The sequence below is a fragment of the Camelus bactrianus genome, chromosome X, assembly GCF_048773025.1.
Source record: "Camelus bactrianus isolate YW-2024 breed Bactrian camel chromosome X, ASM4877302v1, whole genome shotgun sequence".
NCBI lineage: Eukaryota > Metazoa > Chordata > Mammalia > Artiodactyla > Camelidae > Camelus > Camelus bactrianus.
The window spans coordinates 104,862,233-104,883,549 of record NC_133575.1 but is presented as its reverse complement, the minus strand read 5'-3'; the positions used below and the strand labels follow the sequence as shown (position 1 = coordinate 104,883,549).

Here is a 21,317-nt window from a genome sequence, read left to right as displayed (position 1 = left end):
TGTAACTGAAAGATACCCATCCTTTACTATGAAATACTCATGGTCACTCTCCCTCCCCTGACTTCTCCGTCCTGTTGCTTCCCTCAAGTCTCTCCTAGCTTGTTGACTTAGGTTTTCTTCTGCCCTCTCATCTGTAGATGGTGGTTCAATCAAACTCGGCCCAGAAATCTGTTGCTCTGATATATGAACCAACTTTATTGTGGGAGATAAAACAAAACAGTGTCAGAAAATGTAAAGAACAGTTTTCATTGTAGACAGAAGTGTTAATCCCTAGAGCACTTCGGTCATTCAGCTTTCTGACTCTGGATTACAATGGAAGAGTCTGGTATTTCCTTACAGATGAACAAATGGGTCCAGTATGAGTTTCTCTCCCTCTGCATCCATCTGTCTACATCAAAGCTACCTCACATTTTTGTTTAGAAAGTTAGAGTTTACTTGCAACGGCTGTTAACATAGCTCTCATCTTTGGTAACTATTAAGATTTGCAGTGAGGCATGAGAATTGAATATTTTTGCTTCAAGAGACCCAATCCTCGTATTAAAAACCGATTGACAGGGATAGTTTCTTGAGCTGTTGGTGTGCGATCGCGCGTGGGGGACTGAGGCGTGGGTGGGAGAGGAGGGCTCACTGGGTGAGGCTGCCTCTACCCGACCTGCTCTTCCTGTGTCTGGGGAAAGGTTTTGAGGTTTTAAAGGGTTTGATTATCTTTAAAGAAAAAAGGTTGCACACTGCCGGTCTTGTCAGCATTTGTAAGGATTGAAAGCGTGCACTCTGAGCGAAACCGCATTCTCAGGTTATTTGACCTGCCGGAAAGCTGGAGGCAGGGTAGCTAGTGCGTAAAGCCTGCCGGAATGAAATTTCAGTTAGGGCTCGGGAAGGTGCTGACCTCTGGATGGCTTTCCAAAAGCTAAAACCAGTTCACTGAACCGTTTGAGGTTGGCCCCTCCTTGTTTATTACAAAAATCCAGAAACCAGTGGCCTCACTTTCTGAAACTGCTCATGCTCGAGCACGAATGTAGCCTTCCTTTGAGGAGAAAAATCCCCGGAGACTCGCACTGCCCCGCTCCTCTGTCTTGGCCCTCCTGGTCTCCGAGCCGCTGTCTACTCCTGCCTTCATGGGCTGTGGGTCACCTGCCTGGGGCTGCCTTTCATTTCCCACCATCAGATCATACTTGCCCTTAGCCTGAGTTCACCATCTGGGGAGACCCTTTATCCGACATTCTGATCATTTAGTCTGGTAGAGTAGAACTTGAACTTCTCAGTTATCAGCTGATTTGGGTAAGGATAAGTTTGTTTGTTTTGGAGGAGAGGTAATTAGGTTTGTTTGTTTATTTTTATTTTTAATGGAGGTACTGAGGATTGAACCCAGGACCTTGTGCATGCTAAGCACGCACTCTACCACTGAGCTATACCCTCCCCCCTAGGATAAGTTTAACTCGAAATACCGCCTGTCTTTTCATAAGCCATGCTGATCTTGGCCTGGGTCAGATCCCTAGTCTCCTCAGTTCTGTATTTTATCACCTAAGGCTGGTCGAACAGCAGATTTTGTCTTCCCATTACTCCAGCTGAATCCCAAAGGTTAGCTCTGTGTCTCCCGCAAGAAGCTCTACCTTGCCTTCAGAAACAGTTATGGAGATGTGGATTCCTCAGAGCCATTTTTGATCCTGTCCACTTTTCGGGGTTATAAGTACCATGGAATTCCAGACCAAATATAATAACCTTGCTTAAGAAGGAGCATATGGTTTGCAACTTGGGATTTTTTTCTCGTCTGCTGTGCTGTGCCTGCTGAAAGAAAATGGAGGCATTTTAGGAAATGAGATTGGGTTGGGTTTTCTCTAACCACTGCTCTATTTCCACAGTTCTCTGCTTCTTGTCATTTACTAACAACCTGATCAAATGATGCTCCCCAAATAATTATTATCTACAGTATAACAGCAAAAAGGGAAATGGGAACTCTTGCCTTAATAACCATACCTAGTATGTTGTTACCAAATATATAGTGTGTTCCCAGCTATCTTAATTTCTTCTTCACCTAATCATTAGAGGTGCTGCGATTCCAAATGCGCAAATGATATTTTATTTTTTAATCTTGAAATTAGCGTACAGGAAGACTGACTTTTTTTCTTTTGGTGCACAGTCCTATGGCTTTTAGCACTTGTATAGATTCAGATTACCAGCACCACCCCCATCATGATCCAGACCAGCGCCATCACCCCTCAAAATGTCATCTTTCTGTCTCTTTGCAGCCACACCCTCCTACCACCCCCAACCCCTGGCAACCACCGATGAGCTGTTCTCCATTAATGTTGTTTTAAAATGTATTCTTCTAATAGGATACGCATCCAGATCATCAGGATATTCTGAAAGCGATCATAGCATTCAAAAGTCTCATGGTAGGTGATATTCTAAAATTATAATTCTCCATTTTGTCCTTCACAGAGTGATTTGTGTATAATGTTTCCTTCTGCAAAGGTCTTTAGAGTGGAAAGAAGCTCTAGTGACCGTATCGCAGTGATTGTTTCATATAATGTTGGCTTCCAAACATCATGCTTACCTGTGGGAGGTTGCCAGGCTGAGGGTATAAAGCACTTACATTTGAAGTCTCTGCCACATTAAGCATGGCTGTGTAGGTGGGGGGTTTCCTTTTGTCTCTTGGTCTTTACCCCAGTGTTGCTCACCTTACGTCTGTGCAACTCGTCCTTCACTGATTGACATCAAAACTGGATTCATCTGCTTATGACAAAAGGTGTGAGTCTATTTGCATATGAAAAAGAAATCCTTCATCAAACTTAAAAGGAAAAAAAACCCTACTAAAATACAATTTCTTTATATAGATTGCTCTCAAAGATACCTTAATCTTGTATCTTGAGCATGATGGCTAATGTCTTCTTGAACCCACTGATGTAAACTCACCTGGTGGCATTTTAGGAGGAAAGAAAATGTTATTTGAGGTGACTGATGAAGTTGAGCTCCATTTTAGACATTTCGGTAGCATTCCGAGTGATGGGGATCAATGTTTAGTTATTGATTCTTGCTGTGGGGCTGTGATGTCACATTCACCATCCCTCTTTTTTATTGCTGTTGAAAGATCTATACCTGCTGTGTCCACAGTTAAACAGCAAGTTGAAGACCAGAGTGTAAGGTGTCAGGTTAAAATCGCTGTTGTTGGTAAAAAATACTCGAACATTGCCAGTTTTACATGGTCCAACCTAATAGAATGGCCTACTGAAACCCGTGGCATTTATTATTATTCATGTCCCCTTTTTTTCTAAGTAAATTGAATATAAAATGTCTCTTTTTAAAAATGATATTTCATTTTAATCATTTTACATCTTGTAAAACTTGCTCTGATGGTTATGGTATATTTATTCCCATTCTAGATGCTTTAGAAATGTGTACAATTAACTTTATTTCTTCAAGTTTCCATTTAGCTGAAGGGGCAGAAGAGATTTTATTGAAAACACACCCCAAAACACGATGACAGTCATTTGGAAACAGGAACATAACTAACCATAGGCTTATTTTCATAGTCAGTTTGGAGTGAATACTGTTAAATTATTTTAAGATAACTTCACATTTTCTGAAACAGTGATATATATATATGTATATATATATAAATATATAGTATATATGTACTATGTATAGTATTCATACCCCACATATTGTTTCTTGGCTTGAATTTTCATTTTGTATTTGTGAAATTCAGTTGTATCTCTTTTTTCTAAGCCTTTTAGGGATAAAAATGAATTTAGTATTTGTTTATAGCAATCTACTACTGGTCCCAAAGCAAAGTATAGGGCTTTAAGATCAATTTGCTTCACTGTGGCAAAAGGAATTGAATTTCATTTTTTAAATTAAGATGTTACTTGGTTGGAAATTGAGAGTATGTCAGAAAAATAAAATTGCTTTGTAACTAAAAGCATTATTTGCACAAAGGTAGACAAGATGGAGAGGAGCTGGAGCAGGGACACCAAGCAGCAGATGTGAACCTACCTTACAAAACGTTCGGGGGCTCAAGGCTAGAGATTTAAGGTAGTGGGTCTTTCTGTGGGTCAGGAACAAATCTGGTGATGGGACTCGTGTCAAGGAATAGGGACTCGGTGGAAATCTGAGAGTCAGAAGCCACATCTTACTTGCGTCTTGTTTTAAGTCTGTTTCAGGAGAATTCCTACTCCATTATGTTCTGCTTTGGTCTGTAGGGGCAGTGCCAAGATCTCAGAAAGAGAAAACAGCTGGAGTTGCAGATACTTTCGGAGCCTATTCAGGCATGGGAAGGGGAGGATATTAAAACCTTGGGAAATGTGATTTTTATGTCACAAGTAATGGTGCAGTATGGAACATGTGAGGTAAGTGTTTCCAATCTCAACACTATTTCTTCCATCTGTCATGTTTTTCTTCCTTTATTTCTTCTCCCATCAAGGTCAAATATGCTTGAACTTTCAAATCGGAGCACATGTCCTTTGCCCAGCCCCCTGTGTGGTGCTGTGGGAGGGAGTTAGGAGGAAAGAACAGCACCGATCTCTGCCTTCAAAGAACTCATTAAAGACAGGTTAAAAGACAAGCTGCAACTAGAAAATAAACCAGAATAGTCAATGCCATATTGTGCGATCACAACAATGGATCCCATAGAATTTCAGAGAAGAGAGGGAGCAAGAAGACTTTATGGAGGGGCCGTGGAGAGAAAAGGGGAAGATTCTGTAAGGTAGAGGTCATTTTTCTCTCAGGAGAGAGCAGGAATGCAGCCTTTTTCCCCAGGGCAGTGAGGAAGCCTGTTTGTTAGGAGCAGAGGAAGCGTCCTGGGCAGATGGGTGGAGTCAGACAGAAGCAGGTTATGGAGAACCTCAGATGTCAGGCAAGCGTAGTTCAGAGGGATGCAGCATGAAGGTCCTGAGAAGGAGAGAAACACCACGAAAGAGGTGTTGAGGACACTTTGGCAGCCATGGATGTCAGATAAACTGGAGGGGCTGGGACTAGAGCCAGGCCGGCTGGGTTGGAAAGTGATACATACCCTCCAAGGAGGTGGTGGCAGAGAGTATGAAACTTAAGGGGCAAATCTGAGCCCTGTTTAGAAGGGAAAGCCTATGGGAAGCGGTGAGCCAAGGACTAGAGGAGATGATGGATGTCATTTTAGACCTGGTAGCTTTCGAGGACGGTAGGTATCCAGGTGGAGACGTCTTGTAGGCAGCTTTGGGAGCCATACAGAAATGTGCGTAGGAGGTCAGACTTGGAGGCAGATTTACTTTTAGATTTGGATGTCCTTGTCAGACACGCCTTCCTGGGAAGTAAACATCCAGGGAGAAGCACAGTGGCCTGAAAATGGATTATGTCTTTTAGGAAGAGGGCGGGGCTGAGGAAGAGGGTTGATTATGTCACCTGGTGTGAGTTATCAGGTATTAAAATTGTCTTCCTTGGTCTTTGGGGCTGAGGAGGGGGGATAAATTAAGAGGATGGCATTAACCAGTGCACACTACCATGTATATAAAATAAACAACAAAGATTTACTGTATAGTCCAGGGAACTATATTCAATTATATATTGTGCTCTGGTTGCAGATTGAGCAGGAAGGCATTAACTTTTCAGGCTCACATACTTGGGAAACAAGCCTGGTTTTTTTTTGTATTTAACTGTTATGTATAGAAAGGAGACAGATAAACTGGGTTTATATCCATTACAAAGTAAAATCCGATGAGTTTTGTACTTAGTTGAGTATCTTTAAAAAAAAATCACTGTGTTTCATCGCTTTATTTAAGATCTATGTTACAAGAATGATTCCACAAATTCGTAATAAAAAATGCGCAATTTTTATTCTCCACTTAATATTTTTCATTTCACTTCAGGAAAAAGAGGAGCGGTACCTCCTATTATTTTCAGGTGTCGTGATAATGTTGTCTGCAAGTCCTCGGATGAGTGGCTTTATTTATCAGGTTAGTAGATTTCATATAAAGCAAATAAAAGGACCTGTAATGAAAACAGGTTTCCATCCAGATGCAATATTTCCACTATTGTGTTAAAAGCTCCAGCCAAGTTAGATGGATCCTAGATAGATGGATAGATAGATAGATAGATAGATAGATAGATAGATAGATAGATAAAGGATAAACTCAAGAAATCCAATCGTCTAAATATAATTGAAAGAAACATTCTAACATTTTAACATTGTCTGCCACCTGGAAAACGAATTTTCTGTTTCTTTATGTATGATAATATCATTCTAGAATATGTTGTGTTCATAATTTTTAAAAAATTTAAATTGTCAGTGATAGACCTGAGACATTTCTCTGTTTCTTCTACTCATACAAAGTAAAATAAATGATCAAATTAAAAAAAAAAGGAGTTCAAAATTTGTAGATACTGACAGGCATATGCAGAATAGATAAACAAGATTATACTGTATAGCACAGGGAAATATATATAAGATCTTGTGGTAGCTCACAGAGAAAAAAATGTGACAATGAATATATGTATGTTCATGTGTAACTGAAAAATCGTGCTCTACACTGGAATTTGACACAACATTGTAAAATGATTATAACTCAATTAAAAAAATGTAAAAAAAAAAAAAAGCTCCAGCCAGAAAAGGCAAAAATGACCCTTCCTTGTAATTAAACAACTTATAAGAGCAGATGTTCCCTTGATCAGAGACCTTTGTGTTACCATAATGAGTTTATTCTGGATGTCCACTGCTCTGCTAGGTTATGAATGTATAAATAGAAATCTAAGTCTGCAACTAGATAAATTAGCACATCATCTTACAGGCCCATATCACATCATTATTGCCAAGAAAATGTAAAGCTGTGTCCTCTGCCCCTATGACTGTCTTAATACATCATGTGACTCGGGTTTCTGAGATAAGTCATTCAGCTCCTTCGGAAATTAGACTTTCTTCAGCCTGCTCCCAAAATATGGAGATTATAAATTACTGTTGCGTAATCTATCTTGGCCTAGTAATGACTCATTTTCTTAAAATTCGAGTCTCTACTTGGTTGACTGATTCTCACGATAATGTGTTAGAAACGTAAACTGTGTGTGAATCCTAACCTTATGGGCTAGAGCGTGTTAGGAAAACTCAACCCACATTTTTGCCTTGCTTTCTTATCTGATTAAAATTTAAAGCAGGGAAACACATTATTTACTGACGGACCGGAGAAATCTGTCTCGCCATAATTCAGCCCAGATTCCTAAGAGGGTCAGAGAATCTAACAGCAAGAAGCAGAGGCCTGTAATAACCACAGAATTAATGGGAATTTTTTTTTTCTGATAGGGAAAAATACCAATAGCAGGGATGGTGGTGAATAGATTAGATGAAACTGAAGGGAATGACTACACATTTGAAATCACAGGTAGGTAATTTTCGTTTTCATGTAGCTACTTCGAATCCTTTTTGGAATGAAGTGGGGTTAAATAAATCAGTGCTATTATTTTCTGTTATATAGTCCCTGAGCAAGTTCTACACGAGCATGTCAAAGTATCCTCCATTTCCCGGGGTGACTGGGGTACAGCCATAGAACTGGGAAGCCTCCTGGTCATTCCAAAGTCTCGGCTTTGCCATTAGTTTCAATCTTCTCTTGCATGAGAGCTCCTTGTTAGAGCTAAGAAATAACAAAATGGACTGATGTAAATCAATTTTCTCTACTGTCTGTCATCTATTCCCTGGTGGCAGAGGAGCCAGAGATGTGGACTTTTATCAGCAATTTTATCATCAGCCTCGGAATTAGCGAGATCTGGTCGCATTTCTAAAAAGTGCCAAGAAGTCATGAAACTTTCTTCACGAATTGAACAAAAGGCCACATCTCGCCTAGTCTCCGGGACGTTATGGCCTGTTGTCCCTTTGGCCAAACCTATTTGGTATCCACGTAATGGCTGTACTTTTTGCACTGATGCGGTGCAGGGGCTACCCTGGGATGTTGGCCCCATGCCTTATCCCTTTCTTTCCCAACAGGGAGCCTGAGATTTGGTGTTTGTCCCAAAGACTGTAACCAGTCTTAGTTGGATCTTGTTTCAACTTTGACATTGGGTAAAGCAGTACAATATTCTCATTTTTGACCATGAACTAGATGGACAGTGTGCTGAAATTTTGGGATTGTGAGTTTGTTGAGAAGTGAAGTATTATACTACTTTCAAGATTCTGTAAGCAGTACAAACCAAGGATGCTTTTATAAATCAGATATGAATATTTATATCTTTATTATCACAGCTTATCTGTTCCTGATAAGTTTCAACAGAGTTAGCCCATAGGTATGAAAACTCCTGAAAATAGACACCCAAGTTCTAGTTGCTCGGAAGTGTTTTTACAAATGAGGTGAGCTCAAGGTCCTCCTTGCCTTTTGTTTCCAAATGCTCATAATGGGATGATGCAGGTAACATAGTAGACAGAATTGTGGTCCACTGTGGCAACAACCAGGACTTCCAGGAATGGCTGGAGCATCTGTACAGGCTGATCAAAGGACCTGCCTCTTGCAGTTCGTTATCCAAAACATCATCGTCGTCTTGTAGCGCTCATTCCGTAAGTAGACCATTTGCCCTGCCCAGGGATTATTGAGTGTCTTGTCAAATCCTGCCTGCAGAGGACTTACAAGAAGTGGTGAGCATGCCCTTAGCCTTTGGATGGCCTGTATTTGTAGGGTCTGAAGTATAGTCAAACCTCACTAATTCTGATAGTTCGTTATGGAGGGAAGCCCATCCAAATTAACATGAAGTTTTACTTAGAGATGTGCAGTTTTGTCTGACAATACTAAGTTACTCCAGCTAACTGCTAGCAAAGTTTTTCTAGCCCGAAGTCCTGGTCGGATGTTTTAATGATGAACAAGATTTATTTTAATTAGCAACTGTTATGCTCAGATTAGTAATGTGCTAAGTCAGAAGAAATAGTTTACCTTCATAAGTATGTGAACGTCTCCATGTAATCTCATTTACGCTATCACATTCTCTCAGGAACCTTTAAGGGTAAGCTTTGAGCACTGCCTTCTTCCAAGTTATCATACATTTAGAATTCATGGAATTTTGAATTGATGAGATTTTACTGTACTTGCTGAGTGAGAGCAAAGATACACTGTGTTTTCTATTAACACTCAAACCTGTGATGTCCAAATTCCAGTTTTGAGCACAGTGCGTTGTGGGAAGTAACAAGGGCTTTGGGCATCCGATCTGGGTTCAAATCTTGGCTTTGCCAATTGCTGGCTGGTTACTTCACTTTGCTAAGGTTTGTCTTAGGGTTTTCAGATGAAATAACCTATTTAAGCACCCAATCGAGTGCCAGACACTTGACTGAACTCATTAAATGTTGACCATCACTCCACTTTCCTCCCTGTCAGGGGAAAAAAACACCTGACTTGAATGAAATTCCAGGAGAGAGGGAGGACAGGCTCCTGGGGTGTTGAGTCAGTTCTGTGCTGTTCCTTAGAGACCCCATAGTCTTGCCCGGAAAGTGCCAGTTCTCCAACTGGAGACTTGTTTTCCCCTCTTCTCCTTTCTGTGGCTGGCTTTGCTGATCCAATGAAGCTGTGTTCTCTCACCCTGTGGCACAAGGTCGGGTTCAGAGGGCAGACTGCCAACATCTCATCAGACATTTTCCCAGTCTTTTAGCTCTACTGGACAGCCCCGAGGACCCTTGGAGCCTCCTCAAATTATAAAACCGTGGAGTTTAAGTTGTCTGCGACCGGCACCTCCACTTAGACCATCAGCAGCACTAGGTTATAAAGAGGTAATTTTGCTACATATGGTATAAAATGCTTCTGCCAAGCTAATTTTGTAGCTTAGTACAAAGACTTCTGTGGGAATGTGCTAGAATTTATGATAGGTGATACCTGACAGTCAATCTTGAATTGCTAGACTCGGTGATTTTTTTCATTTCTTAATTTTCTACTTCCCCACTGTCTACGGATATTTCCTGAATATCTGCGGGGCTTATGTGCACTGCCTGAGTTTCCCCGGTCCCCTCCTGCAGCGCCTGTGGTTTGCCTTTATGATGAGATGATACTTCTATAAATTGGTAATGATGTACACACATCTCAAACAAAAGCCACTTTTCTAGAGTTGGATTGCTAACCAAAGCAGACCCAAGTCTGCATTTTGAATCATTTTGATCTGTTAAACCAAATCAGTAAAAGTCTTATGGGACCAAGCCATGGGTCTGAACTGTGGAAGTCTGAGCTATTTGCTGCAGTTGGAAAGGGAAAAGAAGTAATGAAAGGAATGTCTTTTAAAAAGAGGCTTCTAAGTGACAACCCTAGAGGACATTTGGTATTTAGGTAGTGTGGGGATTTCAAGGTTTTTTTGTTTTGTTTTGTTTTGTTTTCCTCTCGAAGTTGCAGTCAGGAAATGTCAGTCACTAGCTTCTGTAACTATGTGGCGTGTTACCTTTTCCATCCAAATGGTGTCCCCCCCCCCGCCCCGCAACATGTTTATCATCATTTCAACCTTCAGAAAAGATCTTCATTTATAAATAGGTCTTACTGAGTGAAGATTTAAGTTTGTGACAGTTATGAGACATGTCTTAGAATTATGGGGCAAAGGCAATATATATTTTTGTATGAAATGTGTGTTTTGATGAGTGATGCAGACTTAGCTCGATCTTGAGTTTCTTTTGATTTAAAACACCATGCTATGATTCTGCATAACTCCTGCCTCTAATTCTTAGTGCAGTAAAATTAGAGCAATATTTGGATAGTGGAGGATTTTTTGATCCTTTCATCCTGACATGATAGAAGAAACAATCCTTGAGCTAAATCTTTATTATGTACTTCTGTTCAGAATTTGGCCAGGAAACAGCCCCACAGGTTTGCTTTGGAAATTGACCTGTGATACCTGCAATCATCCAATTTCCTTCTCTGATTACCTAAACCAGGAGTGCCACTTCATAGTTATCTAAGTTCCCCTTTTAATGACGGATACTTTATAATTGTCAGTTACTAAATTCAAATTAAGGTGAGCTTTGAAGGGTAAAGTTGACTTAATCCTTCGCAGAACTAATCCATTAAAACTAAGGCATGATCACTTTGTTTCTGCTGGGAGAAGAGAGTTAATTAATACAATCTTACTATGTTGTGTGTATTTCAGTTATTTTCAGCATTTGTTATTCTGCACAGAACTGTATTTCTTGGGCTTTTGCATGATGATATTGCCTCTGAAACTAATGTGGGAAACATGATGAAATTCTCTCTGTGTAATTTATGATAACACTAACATTTCAAATGTTGTTTTAGAATTATTGATAAATGGATTTGGTCACTATAACCATCGACCTCTCACGCTCATCTTCTCTTTCTTTACATATTCACTTTAGAGGATGTCTTATATCTTAAAGGTAAGGGTAGAACCATCTCTTTGCTGTACAGTGACGTCATAATGCTGTGCTATAACCTTTGATGAATGAACCTTTCCTCTCTGCTTGTTTTATGCCTTGTTATAATTTGGTGGCTAAAATATGAAGATTCAATTCTGACATGTAAGTACTGTCTTCAAAAAGCAGGCCCTTGTGAAATACATATAAAAAATGTATAAGAAAAGGCATGGTATAATGCCTAAAAAAGGCCTGTTTTCCTGTTTTTTTTTTAATGCTATTTTCCTGTTATTTTTGTCACATGTGAGTTTTTCATGTCCGTCTGTTTTCAAGTCAAAGTGGATTACTGAGCCTAAGTGGAAGAAATTAAATTCTTTTGTTGTATGTATTTTAAGGTAGTAATTGGTATTCAAGCATCACGTATATACATTGCGTGGGAGATTGGGATAAGATGGTCACTGTTTACTTGGGTACTTAGCACATTTTTAGACCTGCTGGTTATTCATATGGCAAAGGCAATGCCAACAAATCATATCTCTTTTATCCATTAATGAAAAATATGGCATTATAGATGTATATTTAAGCTTAGCTGTAGGTACCTTACTCCTAACCCCAAATGATTTATCGGGAGATCCTTCAATTGGCTCTTCTCTCTGACTACAGAGAATGTAATTAGTCTCTCTGCCTTAATTTTCCAGTCCGACAAATGGAAATTGATATTCTTCTTTGTGGGGCTGTTGCTAAGGAAAATTTATTTAACTAGTTTTGAAGCTCTTTGAAAAGCGGCATTATACCACGTTAGTGGCTACAATTGTTATTTAATTCCCTGAAAACTGTATCAGTGGGGAAGATAAACCAAGTTAGGAATACATCCAGTACTTTCTCTGCAGATGGTACCCTAAAGGCACTTGGCATTTGAGACGATAATGTCATTGCCTCGGTCTTACTTGACCTTTTAGACTTTATCGGAGCCATTTTTATTGTGTATAGTATTAAATTTTGATCCACTCCTCAATGAGACTGTCAAAATCAGAGAGAGCCATTCTATTTAATTTCATTTGCTCTTTTTAATTTGTTTTTTTGGGGGAGGATCTTAATTCATAAAGAAACCTCTATCCTTACAGGAGTCTAGTAAAAGCCCCAAAACAATGAAGAAGTTTCTTCATAAAAGAAAGACTGAAAGAAAGCCATCGGAGGAGGAGTATGTCATCCGGAAAAGTGAGTGTTTTGTACGTGTACAAAGGTGGTTATTGATGAACTCACAAAGGAATATTGCAGACAATTCAAGCAGTTTGGTCTCGGCATCATCTTTTACATAAAGAAAAATGCATGGAAGGCTTTGGTCACTTCGAAGATTTTGTAATAAGCCATCTCCTGCTGCATTTCATGTCATCTTAGGCTGACACCATCTGGATGGTTTTCGTGTTGAGTATTTGCCCTTACCTGGTTTAGAACCACTAAAGGGACCCATTTGTTATGGGTTCATTTTTTTTCCCCTCTAAGTTTCTGATGCCTGAGGTATTTGCCTTTACTGAGATCGACTAAATAGCCCTGAAGGCTGAGATCCTTCTGGAAGTTGAATGTTCCGTGATGTTCTCAGTCAGCCAAGGAATCAGCCTGCTGGCACGTAGAAACACGGCTGGACAGAGAGACAGACTGCAGAGTCGGTCAGCCAGTCGATAGGTGTACATTCACCTCTGTGGCTCGGAACCAGGGACTTTGGGACCCACATGAAGGAGGCAGTGATGTATCACAAAGGGGTGATAGAGCTGTTTGTTTCAGTAGGAAACTGTCTGGACAAATCTTTGGTGGACTCTAACTTCTGCATCCCCCATCCCCCACCCCACCCCTGCTGTGCACGTCAGCATGTTCACAGGATTCTGCCGTCCAGTCATTTCAAGAATGAGTTGGAGGGGGCGGTGAGGGAGGGAGAATCACTGACTATGCTGGCTGGTGGGAAAAAATGGGTGGAGTTAATGGGGGAAAGCTTCCTTGAGATTGGAAGGAGAGGAGGGGTATGGTGTATGGGATGAGAACTGAGGCCAGAGCCAAGCCCAGTGCTGGCTCTGTGGCCTCTGAGATGCTGACTGGACTCCCCAATTTAGAGCTCTGGGTGGCTTCTGGAGGAGGCTGCTCTCAGTGCTCAGCTTGCTGATGCTGACCCCAGAGCTCATTGGGGACACTGCCACTCTTGCTCCTTCATGGGGCTGGTTGGCTTTTCCTCCTGCCTTCGGTAACACCATCGGTCAGAAAAGCCAGTTTCCAGCACCAGAGTTCACCGCATCGTTTTGAGGGTCCAGAGGCAGATAACTCCACAAAGAGTCACGGTTCATTCCATTTGATAGGTACGGCTGCTCTGGAAGAGGATGCTCAGATTCTGAAAGTGATCGAAGCCTACTGCACCAGCGCAAATTTTCAACAAGGCCATGGCTCAAGTAGGTGCCCCCAAGCCACTTTCTCTAATGAGTGAGGTTTCTCTTCTACTGCTCCCTGCCTCTTAGAAAAAGAGAAAAGCACCCCAGATGGGCTGCAGGGTGTGGAAAGCAGCTGATTTGCAGCGGAGGAGCCGTGCAGGACTGCATCTTTCAGATAAGCTGGTTTGAGCTGCCAGGCGGTTTGTTTACCCACTGTTTCTTTTCACCCAGAGAGAAAGAGAGATGCAAGAGAAAAAAAGTTGGAGGTGATAGAAATGAAAAAATTAATTTTTTAAAGAAGTCATTCTCCTTTGAAGTACACAGATAAACTTCAGCAACACTAGTTAGGAATTAAAGAGCCCAGAGAGTTCCTGTGTCTGTGAACTGATGCTAATCTCTTCTTATAGGCAGATTTGGAGAGGAAGTCAAAATACTATCTTTGATCAGCTGCATATTTAAGCAAACAGTGCTTCACCAAATTCAAGTTTCAGAGTTGCTCTGAAAATCTGGCAATGTAGCTGCTTAGCAGTGCCCGTTCAGGGTGTATACAATTTATCACCTAATTATTAGGTGAGGGTATTTCCCCCAACAACTTTCAAGCTAGAAACAGAAAACGAGATAATATTTTCTGATTCATCCTGTGCTTTTAGAAAAGCCAGGTCACATCGTTTATGTTCTTTGTCTTCCATTATTAGAGACATTCAGGATACCCTGTGTGAAGGTTTTGCATCTGCATAAGAGATGCATTCTCCAGAACGTTCCATCTGGACAGCCACTGACCCCCGGCTTGCACGTGGGAGGGCTTCCTCGGGTGGACTGCCTTGAGAGATGCTTTCAGTCACCTGTCCCTAAGGCTGCTGTGGGGAAAGCGTTCGATGTGAAAGTTGACACATTTGACTGTGAAGGGGGACTGTCACACCTGCTTCTCAGACAAAATCTGGCTGCAGCTTTGGGCACGCCCAGCTCTGATGACAAGTTTGGAGGAGCCAGGAAAGGAAAGTGAGAGCACTTTTTATCACAAAAACGAGGAAAGAGAAGGGCACAGAGACACCAGAAGCCCTCATACGAAATCTGACCTCATCTCCTCCCACCGCCTGCTGTCTTGACATTGATGGAGGCACATGTTCGCCCCTCCTGCATAGCCCCCCTTTCATGTGGGGAAAGCGTCAAGTGTCTAGCACAGCGCTTGGCATGCAGTAAACCTCTTGGTGGTGCCCAACACCGTCCGTCCCTCCCCAGCCGGAAGTCCTGTTTCCTAGAACTGACCGCTGTTGTTTCTTGCTGCATCCAGTCAATTGGTCAGTCAGTCGGTCTGTTACCCACTTATTAAGCACCAAGGAAGTACCGGGCCCTGCGGAAGACAGAGACACATCCATCTCAGGAAAGGGGAGGTGATTGAGTGAAGGCAGCGAGTGTTCACAACTTGAAGGAACGTGGCTTAGAAAAGAGGAAGCCAGTGGCTCAGGGAGACAGAAAACAGAGGGCTCCAGGTCCGAAAGGAAGGGTCTAGAAGGGAGGGGGAGGTTGGAGGTGCAGGAGAGATGTCTGGTTAGGTCTCGTGGCTGCTCTGTCACCTCTTCCATCCCAGAGCCTGGAGACTGGCTGAAGCAGAGAGCGGTGAGGACGCCTGCAGCTTTGCTGCTAATGTGATCATCTCCCCGCCCCCTCTGCCCGTGATCAAATGCTCTTAACTGACCTCTGCCTCACCCCATAGGATTGCAAAGAGGACACATGGCAGGGAATGATGCTTCTGAGGTTCTTTAAGCATGTTGTGTCCTAGTGCAATGCTGCTCTCTGCTTGATTTTTACTAAACCACATAGCACCATAGCCCAGGGTGTGGTGAGCCGTTCCCTGAAGGTGCACAGGGACGGGATGGTGGCTGGCCAGCTCTTTGCTCGGCAGGAGGCCAAACGGGAAAGGCTGGGGTCTTGGTTGAGGACAGGTCTCATGGTGGCCCTTTCATGTTATGTTTCTGAATTTACAAAATGTGCCCTGCCCGGGGGATTGAATCTATGGATTTGGCCATTTCAAACTTCTCACATCAAGAAGATTTCATCAGCTAGTGTTGGGTGACTGTGCTCGGGGTGCCAGGCAGCCGCGTGCCATTAGCAAAGACCCCACAAAAACAATAATAGAAAGGGACTAACACCCAACAAATCATCTCCACCAGTAACTCCCCGCCTCCCGCCTCTCGCCACCCTTGTCTGCAGGTACACGCAAAGACTCCGTTCCACAGGTCTTACTCCCCGAGGAAGAGAAACTCATCATCGAAGAAACCAGAAGCAACGGCCAGACCATCATCGAAGAAAAGTGAGTAGAGCGGGCTCAGCCTTTTTGGATTTGTCTGCAGGCTGGAACGGTTCTGGCGGGGCCACGTGGCTCTTGCCAAACCTGCCCTGATGGACAGTCCCTCCTCATCTGGGAATGTGGCCCTTTTTGCTGATCATGCAGTTGGGAGCCTGGGGTGGGCTCCCTCACAACCAAGGGAAGAGGGAAGGAGAGGCCGAGGGGGCAGAGCTCTCTGCATGGCTGGTGCCCCTGAAGCCAGCAACCTGTACAGTAAGGGACTTCAGGGGACACGAGACAACCACTCCAGATGGGTTTAGGAGGTGTTGGGAAGGCCATAGCACAAACTCCCCCCGCCCAGAGGGAAGCCCCGCACGTTTATTGACTCAATCACTGGACTTTCACAGACTCACTGAAACTCCCACAGCAATCCAGGGAGATAGATAAACATTATTTTCACCACTTTTACAGTTGAGGAAACTGAGGTTCAGGGAAATGATGTCCCTGGCCTACCTTTGCTCAGTAGTGAGGGTGACCTAATGGAAAATCGGGTTAAATACCATGAGGCTCATAAAATAAACACAAAGTAGACAAACAATTCATTTGTTTAAACTTGAGTCATTTCTGAAGTCAGGCCCGAATTTGCATAGGACAGCGTATTTCACAGTGCTTGGCATCGTCGATGCATTTTTCCATCTGGTGCATGAAGTGATGCAGTCGGATGGTAAAGCGCTTGGGCTCAAGAGAAGAACAGCCCTGCTTCAACTCCAAATTCACTGCTTGTTAGTGCTGTGCCCTGGGGCAAGTTTTTTTGCCTCTCTGTGCCTCAGTTTCCTCATCTATAAAATGGGTATGATAGTAATACTTTCAGTGTTGTGAGGTTAAATGGAATAAGAAGTACCAAGGCTGGCACATGGTATTCACTCAATAAATGATGACAGTTATAATTAGTATTATCATAGGTATATTAATTGCCACTACAACTTGGTGGGGTGTTCAGGAAATGTGATATTATCCCCATTTTGTATGTGAAGAAAGTAAGACCAAGAGAGGATGAGAAGACGACTGGTTACCCAGAGCTAGAGTATTGGTAAATTGTTGGATCAGAACTAGAACCCAGATCTCCAAAGTCCTCATCCAGGGAGAGAGCCAGAGAGGAAATGGCTCTTCCACAACTCAGCCAAGGCTTTTAATCCTTTTTTGGGATATATGGAATCTTCCAGAAATGATGCCCCTCACTTTGTGTCTTGTATGATGGTGTCGGGTCAGATAGGTGAGAAAGGCCATGGCGTAGTGTGGATATCGTAGGGTAGGCAAGGCCTGGTGACACATCTTGTTACAGTATGTCCGGTGATGGTCCTTCCTGCCTTCCAGAGAAAAATCAAAACCTTATGAGGAGCCCCAGACTCTTTTTTCCTTTTAATCATTTACTTTTATTTTTCCTTTTTAAATTGAAGTATACTTGGTATACAATTTTATATAAGTTAGAGGTGTACAATATACTAGTCTCTTTTTTGGGAGGCCAGTGGCAGAGGAGGAGGGAAGTACAGAAAAGGTGCGGTGATGTGGAGTTTGAATGTGCATGCATGGTGGCAGTTGTCAGTCCGTAAAAATGAGGAAGACGAGGACCGTTCATGGAGGTCTCTCTCCTGATCAGCCAGAAAGCCCACCATATTTCCATAAAGCTGCTTTTCTTCTTAAGTATTACTTAACAATACTGAAGTGCCAGCTGTTAATCTCTGAGCTTTATCTTTGTGTTCTAGGAGCCTTGTCGATACTGTGTATGCCTTGAAGGATGAGGTCAAAGAGCTGAAACAGGTAATGAAATAGGAAAGTCATTTTCTCAGATCCTAATGGGCCCACTCCCTCTTCCCTGCCACGCGCTGGTAGATGCCCTGAGGAAAGGGCCAGGAATGAGGCCGTGAGGTAGGGACTCTGATTTCCCTTGTGTCATCAAGGTGGGTTTTGTTGATTTCACCACGTGGCCTTGGGTTTCCATTTCTGAACCTTGCTTCCGTACCTATAAGGGATTGACAATGGGGTCCCAGACTTAGTTACAACTTTCATGTTCCCTGACATTTGCCAACAGAATTTAAGAAAAGACAAGTGATTCATGAGTGCAGAGGTGTCAACAGAACCATAGATGGTAATTTGTGGGCTCCTCTGCAGATATGATCCAGTGGCCCACGATGTACATTCTTCCTCGTAGGTGAGGACTGACTGTACCTGGTAACAGGGTAAAGGATGGACTGAAGGGAGAGAGACCAGAGGCTAGAAGACCGCTTAGGAGGTTATTACAAAATTCAGGGTGAGCCCTGATCAAGTCCTGAACTGAGGAGGCAGCGCCACTGAGGCTGCGGTGGAGGAACATGGATGGAAAGGAAGGCATGTGGCAGAGTTAGAGCCTGTGGGAAATGGGGCCGGGATGCGGGGATTACGAAAGAGCCAGAGATTGACGTTCGATATGGTAGTGTCCTTCACAGAAGTCGGGAACCACAGGAGGAAGAGAAGTTTGGGGGATGGCAGAGGTACTGAGTTCACTTTAGGACGTAACGAGTTTGAGGTACTTGTAACACATTGAGGTGGAAATTTCAAGTTGGCGCTGGGGACTGTGGACTGAGTGCTCATGAGATGAGATGCGATCAGTACCAGAGAGACTGGAGAGGCCCCTTAAGAGATACTGGACTTGAAAGAGAAGAGACACTGAGAGTGTTTAGTTTGAAGAGGGCCAGGGCCAGAGCCCTAGAGCACGTTTGTATTTCAAGGGTTGGTCAGCAACAAGGCAGATAATCAAGAGGCCACCTTGTCCTAGAAGCTGAGGGAGAGGAGTTTGAAGGAGGAAAGTGTAGTCAGTGGTGGAGGCTGCCCAGCGGTTGAGCAGAGAGCCCTGAGAAGGGGTCCGTTTCTTTGGTAACCAACCAGCCTTTTCCCATCATAGGAGAATAAAAGAATGAAGCAATGCCTGGAAGAAGAGTTGAAATCAAGAAGGGACCTAGAAAAACTGGTCCGGAGGCTGTTGAAGCAAACAGATGAGTGTATTCGGGCCGAGGCCAGTAGCAAGAGTGCCATCCTTCCATGACCATCACTGTGCAGTGGGCAGAGCGTGCCTCCAGGGCGTCGGGAAGTGTCCAGCTGAATAATCTGACTCAGTCTGCTCACTTCTTTGGTTTTTATTTTGTATCTTAGTCTCTCTCTCTCTCTCTTTGGTTGAGTGTTTGTTATTTGGTTATTGATTGGTTGTTTTTTTCCGACAGGGGTAAGAGCAGGAGGTGGGGGGAGCTGCCTTCCGGAGTCTTTTCTAATCAGTGAGAAAAGGAAAGCTAACATAGGCAGATGACTTCCACGGTCTTCAGACGGCCTTCCATTCATAGTGCCTCCTCCACAGCCATTCTCGGCTCACTCTTGTTGCGCTGGCTGCTCTCGCAAAGCTGCTGGCCATGGCTTATGACATGTGAACTTGACTTCTTCCCCAATGCTTTCCTGTGCCCAGAAGCCCCTCAGTAGCTAATTTACAGAAGGCAGCACTTCTGGAACTCTGACTAGGGTAGGGTGGACACCAGCACATTTGCCCAGTGATCCAGATGCCCTTCCTTAAACCATCATGTGCCACCCCTCAATGCACACCTTTTTAAAATTACTACCCTATGTTGTCTATAAGACCAAGAAAACAGGAACGCCCTTATTCCTTTTGTGTTGGTTGACATTTTAACTCTGTGAGGTAGAAGCTCCGGTCACCCACGCCAACACCAAATGCATTAGCAAATTGCACTGGGCAGTCCTCCCCTTTGGCAGCAGAGTGGCCCACCTCGTCCCAGTGCATGGTAGGTTTTGTCCCTCGCCTTCTGCCTTGTGTGTAAGTTTTCTATTTCCCCAGTGCTTTCAGCCAACCATACCAAGCGGTGTGTAAACTAGTATGTGTGCGCTTTGCTTTTTACAGATATAGACTGTAAGCAGTTACTTTTTATCTACATTGCATATTCAAGTTGTGACCTCTCATCCTTCAAAACAAACTACATTGAGGAAATGTTGCGCCCTAGCAGACAGCTTTAATTCACTTGATTGCTCCCCCATATACGCTGTGAGAAGCTGTAATATTCTTCCACCTCTTCGAGTAGGACTCTAAGCCTTCTTTCCAGAAATGTGCTGTGGGTCCAGTTTGTATAGCTGGAAAGAAAAGGCCCCTCTGGTAGCTGTGTGCTGTTTACTAGTGAAGCTAATTATTTGGAACTGGTTTCCTCAAGTTGCTCGTCGAGTCAAATCCTCGCCTTTGTAAGTATCTCAGAAATTAGAACTGTGATAATGCAGGCGTAGAAGAGGGTCACAGAAGGACAGCACACACCCAAAGTCAGCACAGTTGAAGGCTGGCCTGGGGCTCTACCACCGAGCAGTCCAGCCTGCCCCTGTCTCTCCCAAAGGCAGGGGAAATTGGGCCAGGTCGGGGAGATCACCAGAAAGAGAGGCCAAGGGCCAATGGACCGATCAAAGTTGTCTCCCAGATCCATTTGATGGGTGTCTATAAGTGTGGGTTTTGCAAATGTTGGTTAGAAACCAGACTTGAAGCTTGAACCCCCCGGCTTGCTAAGCCCTTTTCTTTTCTAGTATGGGCGGGGGGTGGTCTCCATTCCCATAGCTACACAGTATGGGGCTGTTGACTGCTTGCTGCATGGCAGAAATTACACCATCCATGGGAAATGGACCCTTCCTGCAGACCAGCATCAGCCAACCACACACCGCCGTCTTTGGACGCTCAAGACCGAAGAAGATTTCTAGGACTGGCTGTTGTTCTATTTTTAGCCCAACAGTTTAGAGACGCCATTCTTCACCTAAAAATTAAAAACAACAATAACAACACAGATCATAGCATCTGCCCTGTCTGTGGTCCATCAATGGCTTGCAATAAATGTGCAAACTCTATCCCTAGGACACATTTTTGTGATTACATAATACTTTCGTTGATAAAGTATCTAGGATTGCTTAAGCTATTGAAAAGGTCTTTCTTTTAAAGTGAAGTGTACATATGCATGTTTTGGGGACTTGGCCCTTCTGGTGAGAGGCCCTTGGTTCTCTGGGTAACGTAGCTTGTGCAGAGTGGTGGCCATGCTCACACACTCAACAATCATATACAGGAAATGAAGCCATGTTAACCTGACAGCAGTGTCTCCATAGTTGTGTTGTTTACAAGACTCTACAAGTGGGTCCCGTTACCCTGTAGTTAAACTGCTCCTCTTCTGTCGTGTCCCTTCTTACCCAAGCTTCAATTTTCTAACTTGTTTTTATTTTGAAAACTTTTAAAATCAACATTTTCAATAAATAAGAATAACAGTGCTTTATAAAATAA

The 21,317-nt window shown here is 43.1% G+C and overlaps 1 protein-coding gene across 7 annotated transcripts in view; it reads left to right on the top strand.

The window, feature by feature from the left end:
- ARHGEF6 (Rac/Cdc42 guanine nucleotide exchange factor 6) overlaps positions 1-21,317 on the top strand; it is a 95,441-nt gene extending 74,124 nt beyond the window's left edge. For 3 of the 7 annotated variants that reach the window (XM_010952521.3, XM_074359667.1, XM_074359666.1), the window contains 12 exons: positions 2,334-2,393; positions 4,200-4,346; positions 5,838-5,924; positions 7,262-7,340; positions 8,358-8,503; positions 9,575-9,700; positions 11,282-11,302; positions 12,403-12,496; positions 13,624-13,713; positions 15,904-16,003; positions 17,743-17,797; positions 18,918-21,317. In XM_010952521.3, the coding sequence (XP_010950823.2) occupies positions 2,334-2,393; positions 4,200-4,346; positions 5,838-5,924; positions 7,262-7,340; positions 8,358-8,503; positions 9,575-9,700; positions 11,282-11,302; positions 12,403-12,496; positions 13,624-13,713; positions 15,904-16,003; positions 17,743-17,797; positions 18,918-19,058 (1,146 nt within the window). In that variant the 3' untranslated portion in view covers positions 19,059-21,317. The remainder of the gene's footprint in view (positions 1-2,333; positions 2,394-4,199; positions 4,347-5,837; positions 5,925-7,261; positions 7,341-8,357; positions 8,504-9,574; positions 9,701-11,281; positions 11,303-12,402; positions 12,497-13,623; positions 13,714-15,903; positions 16,004-17,742; positions 17,798-18,917) is intronic. The other 4 variants (XR_012504800.1, XM_045514895.2, XM_074359663.1 and 1 more) reach the window with 4 other exon arrangements.